Raw genomic sequence first — 4423 nt, forward strand, 5'->3', positions numbered from 1 at the left:
CACACACACACACACACACACACACACACACACACACACACACACACAAGAACTTTCTAAAAAGTTGAGCAGTCCCAAGGAACAGGCTTCCATGATATAAGAGGAGGATTAAACTCAAGAGGGTCATGGTAGCTGTCTAAGGACTTGCTAGTAAGAGTCTGAGGCCAGAGATGACCTCAGGCTTTCCTGACTGCAGACCCAGCACTCTCTACCCATTGTACCACCCACCTATACCACCAAGTATAGGATGAAATGGGAGAGATGAGCCCCCCAGTGCGGGAGCCAGAGCAGAGAAGGGAAGAGAAAAGATAGCTGGAAGAGGTAAGCCTCCCTTTGGGCTCAGCATATCATAGAGTGAAGGACCTTTACAAACTATTCAATCCTACGCCCTCATTTTGATAGATAAAGAGACTGAGGCTCCAAGAAGTCATTTGTTTATAGTGGCATAGCCCATGAGTAGCATTTGACCGCCTAGCCCGGGGCTCTTTCCCAGGCCCATAAAGGGCTCCACACTTGCAAAAGGAGAAAGAGCCACTCAGAGCTGTGAAGCTGAGAGGCAAGTGCCCTAGAATCAGGTCCTATCTTTGCTCCTGATTTCTGTGTCCCATTGAACAAGTCAGGGACAGCTGGGGGGTGCCACGGTGCATAAAGCACCAGGCCTGGCCTCAAGAAGACAAATCTTCCTGAGTGCAAGTCCAGCCTCTGACACTAAGCGACCCTGGGCAAGTCACTTAACCTTGTTTGCCTCCATTTCCTCATCTGTAAAAAATGAGCCGGAGAAGGAAATGGCAAATCACTCCAGAATCTTTGCCGAGAAAACCCCAAATGGGGCCGCAAAGTCAGACATGACTGAAAGAATGACTGAACGACAAATTGGACAATTCATTGCCTTTTGGGATCTTTGATTTCCTCATCTGGCAGGTGAAAGAGTTAGAGAAAGAGCCAGGAGGGTTCTGACTGATGTTCACTGGTTCTGCCCTTTGGTTCTTCCCAGACCCCAGGCTCCTCTTCACCTTTCTTGCAGCTGCCAAGACTCCGGCCCCCACTTGCCCTCCCTCAGATTGGTTCCTTTGTCTCTGTTCCCTGGGACTCAACTCAAACTAGGGCAGCTGGGTGAGTGAGGGGCACTGGGTTCAGTTCTGAAATGGGGCCAGAGTGCTTGGGGAAGGGAGGTCCCTAAGGACCTTGAGGTCGGTCCTTGATGTCTGGTCCCAGGAGGAAAGAGGTTCATACCTGGAAAGGGGTTTATTGCACGAGCAGGCAGAACAGAAGGTTTGGGGACCACTAGAGAAGAAAGAATGAACTGATATAATCTGTCTAACAAAGCAGCCAATCTTGAGGGATCCACGAGGCCAGGTGAGCCCTGTCTGTTTGGACCCCTCCTACTCAGTGCCCCTTTGGGCAGCCTTCTCTGACCAACCTCCTCCTTCTCTACAGGTCCCAGCCAGAGCCCAGGACCCAGAAAATGCAGAGCCCAGGGAGTCTCGTCTAGGAAATGAGAGGCTTGGATCAGAATGATCTCTGAGGTCCCTACCCCCTCTAAAAATCGATGAGTCTGTAAGCCCAGGAACCAGGCAGAAACCCGAGACCAGGCAGGATTCGGAGCTCAGAACCCAGCATCAGAGAGAACAAAATCTCCCAAGCCAGTCAGTACACAATGACTAAAGAAATTCCAAAGCGCCAAACCTAGCCAGAGTCTTGCCCTAAGTCAGAGGGCAGAACCCAGCAAAAACTCAGGGCCCAGAAACTAGAACCATGCTAAATCCATAGCCCAGGCAGCACATAGGGACTAGAGCCCAGGCCCAGAGACCTGAAAGCCTGCAGGACCCAGAACATGGAGCCCAGACAGAGTCCAGAGCCCAAAGAGAACTCTAAACCCAGATGACCTAGAACAGAGTCCAGAACCCAGAACTCCAGAGAGCCAACTCACTAAATGTCCTTGATACAAGAGTGGGAGAGGCTATGGCGAGAGATTAAACACACAAGAAAGAAGTTGGTGTGTGTGGTGTGTACTTTCTAAATCTTTAAAAAGCCATATTTTTGTCTGCCATTATTATTGTTGGAAATGAGGAGGAGGGAAAGAGAGAGGAGAGATCCCATCCACCCCAAGAGCTGGGTGTCCAGTGGAAGAGGTCCTCCAAGTAGCCACCAGGGGTCAGCTGGACTCTTGGAAGGAGGACTCCAGGGCCCCACCCCTGCTCAGGGACCCAGACCTCTCAGCCATCAAAAGGCAGGTGGCCTTCCCATTCTGACCTCATTTGGTCAAGAATCTGGAATTAGAATCACAGACGGTCAGAGACTTTAGACATTTATTCTAGGAGGGAAATGAGGTTGGGTGAGTGGAAGGGACTTACCCTCAAAAGTCACAGAGCTGGTGACAGGTGGGATTTGAACCCAGTTAAATTCCTTTTCCATGAGGCCACAGGAATTAGCACACCTCTCTCACCCTATCAGAAATCTAGTCATCCAGGCTAGGAAATGCCAGTCGACCCCTCAGTTCTCCCACCTGCTCCAGGCCCAGATCCAGGTATCCAGGCTAGGAAGGGCCAGTGGGCCCTTCAGCTCTTCCACCTACCTGCTTTAGGCCCAGCATGCCAGATTTTGCACCCCGGCCTTCCCCTTTCTTAGCTTTCCCTCCCTCTGGGGAGGATTGGGCCACCACAAGGAATGAGGAGGAGGGGCAAATTCCTCAGATTCCTAGAAAGGGGGAGGGAGGCAATCCAGAGCTACCCCCTTGGAGGAGCCTAGCCTAATGGGAACTACTGGTCAGACTGGGAGAGCTCAGCTCAAGTCACTGGTCAGTCTGGGACAACCCATCGCAGGGCCCCGGGGGTCAGACTCGGGGCAACCAGTCAGATTGGGAGAACTCAGCTCAGGTCATTGGTTAGAATGGGAGAACTCAGCCTAGGTCACCGGGGGGGACTGGGAGAGCCCAGCCTAGGTCGCTGGTCAGACTGGAGAATCCTAGCTCAGATCATTGGTCAGACTGGGAAAACCCAGCCTAGGTCACTGGTCAGACTGGGAGAGCCCAGCGTAGGGCATTCGTCAAATCAGGAGAGCACAGCCCAGTCAGGCCAAGCCACTGGCCAGACTGAAAGTGACCAGTCGATCTAGATGCTCCTGATCCTCCTGGGAGACGGTCCCCCCAGGCCACGGTGGGAACAGGGACGGGATTGGACAGTGGTTGGCCAGGAGGAGGTCGAGGCTGCCTGCGGGCGGGAGGCGGTGGGAGGTCCTGGCTAGGAGCCCAGGCTGGTGGGGGGGGGGGGGGGAGTTACTTTGGGGGCCCGGGAGGAAAGCCGGGGGGAGGCTAGGGGCGGGGCCTGGGGGCGGAGCCTCCCGCTCCAGCTTTCGAAGCTCCGTCCCCAGCGAGAGAGAGACTCCGAGGAGCCAGCGGTGCCTTTGGCCGAGACGCCGCCTCCCCTGCAGCCCGCGGCATCATGGAGCCCCCGGGCCCGGCCCGGGCCTCCAGTCCCCTTACCCTCCTGGGTCCCAGCCGGGCTCCGCGATTCCTGCTCCTGGCGCTGCTGTTCGGGGGAGCCCCAGGTAGGGGACCGGGCAACCCTAGGCGCGGAGCGGCAACTGGGGGATGTATTGGAGGGGGGCGTGGGGCTTACGTGGTGCGCGATCGGAAGAAGGGGTCCCTTGGGGAGCGCTTGGGGAGGGCTTAGGGAGAACTCTGGGGATCCCAAGAGAAAGGGGCCTCTGCAGGACGCAAGGGTGTCCACTCCCCAGTACGGAGCTGGGGAAGGATCTCGTAGGACAGGCGGGGATCTAGGGGTGGGGACTGAGCGGAGGGGGTGGGGGTAGCACCAGGGCGGACTGGAGTGAACTCTTGCGCTAGTCCTCCCCCCCCCTCCCCAGCCCTGGGAGCGATCAAGGGGGCGGGTTGGGGGGGTAGAGCCCCGAGGGGGATCGGAGGCGAGAGAGCGGGGCTGGGAAGTGATCTAGGAGCCCCTCCGGCAGGTGCGTCCGGGACACGGCAGCTAGGGTGGAGACTGGGCAGGTTCTTAGATTGTCTGGCAACGACAGGGGGTTCTCTGCGACCCGGAGAGGGACCGGGAAAAGTTGGAGCCCTCTCCGCCCCAGTCTCATCCCCCTCCCCTCCTCTCCGAACTTCCTGGTCCCACCCCACCCCACCCCCACACATACACACCTGGAGGGCGGAAGGGGGAGAGACCCAGAACCCCTGGGACTAGAGGGAGATGGTAAGATGGATGCAGCGGAAGGGAAACCCAAGAGACAGACAGAGATAGAGGAAGAGACATTACAGAGAGGAAAAAGGAGAGAAGTGTAGTGGGCATGGTCGAAACAGAAAGAACACCATTTGGGAAGGGGTAGAAGGGGAGCAGAGAGAGCCATGGGAAGGGCAAAGAGAGACAAGGGGGGCAGAGGAAGACGGGGGAGGGGACAGAGAGACACG

The 4423-nt window shown here is 56.3% G+C and overlaps 1 protein-coding gene across 6 annotated transcripts in view; it reads left to right on the plus strand.

Moving 5' to 3' along the window:
• The window catches only part of CBLC (Cbl proto-oncogene C), a 17033-nt gene extending 15041 nt beyond the window's left edge, over positions 1 to 1992 (plus strand). For 2 of the 6 annotated variants that reach the window (XM_069088968.1, XM_069088969.1), the window contains exons 10-11: positions 995 to 1113; positions 1438 to 1992. In XM_069088968.1, coding sequence (XP_068945069.1) covers positions 995 to 1113; positions 1438 to 1492 — 174 coding nt within the window. In that variant the 3' untranslated portion in view covers positions 1493 to 1992. The remainder of the gene's footprint in view (positions 1 to 994; positions 1114 to 1437) is intronic. The other 4 variants (XM_069088970.1, XM_069088971.1, XM_069088972.1 and 1 more) reach the window with 2 other exon arrangements.
• Positions 1993 to 4423: the final 2431 nt, after the last annotated feature.

Source organism: Petaurus breviceps, unplaced genomic scaffold, assembly GCF_028583685.1.
Source record: "Petaurus breviceps papuanus isolate PSGF00001 unplaced genomic scaffold, PetGlider_PUasm1.0 185, whole genome shotgun sequence".
Taxonomy (NCBI): Eukaryota; Metazoa; Chordata; class Mammalia; order Diprotodontia; family Petauridae; genus Petaurus; species Petaurus breviceps.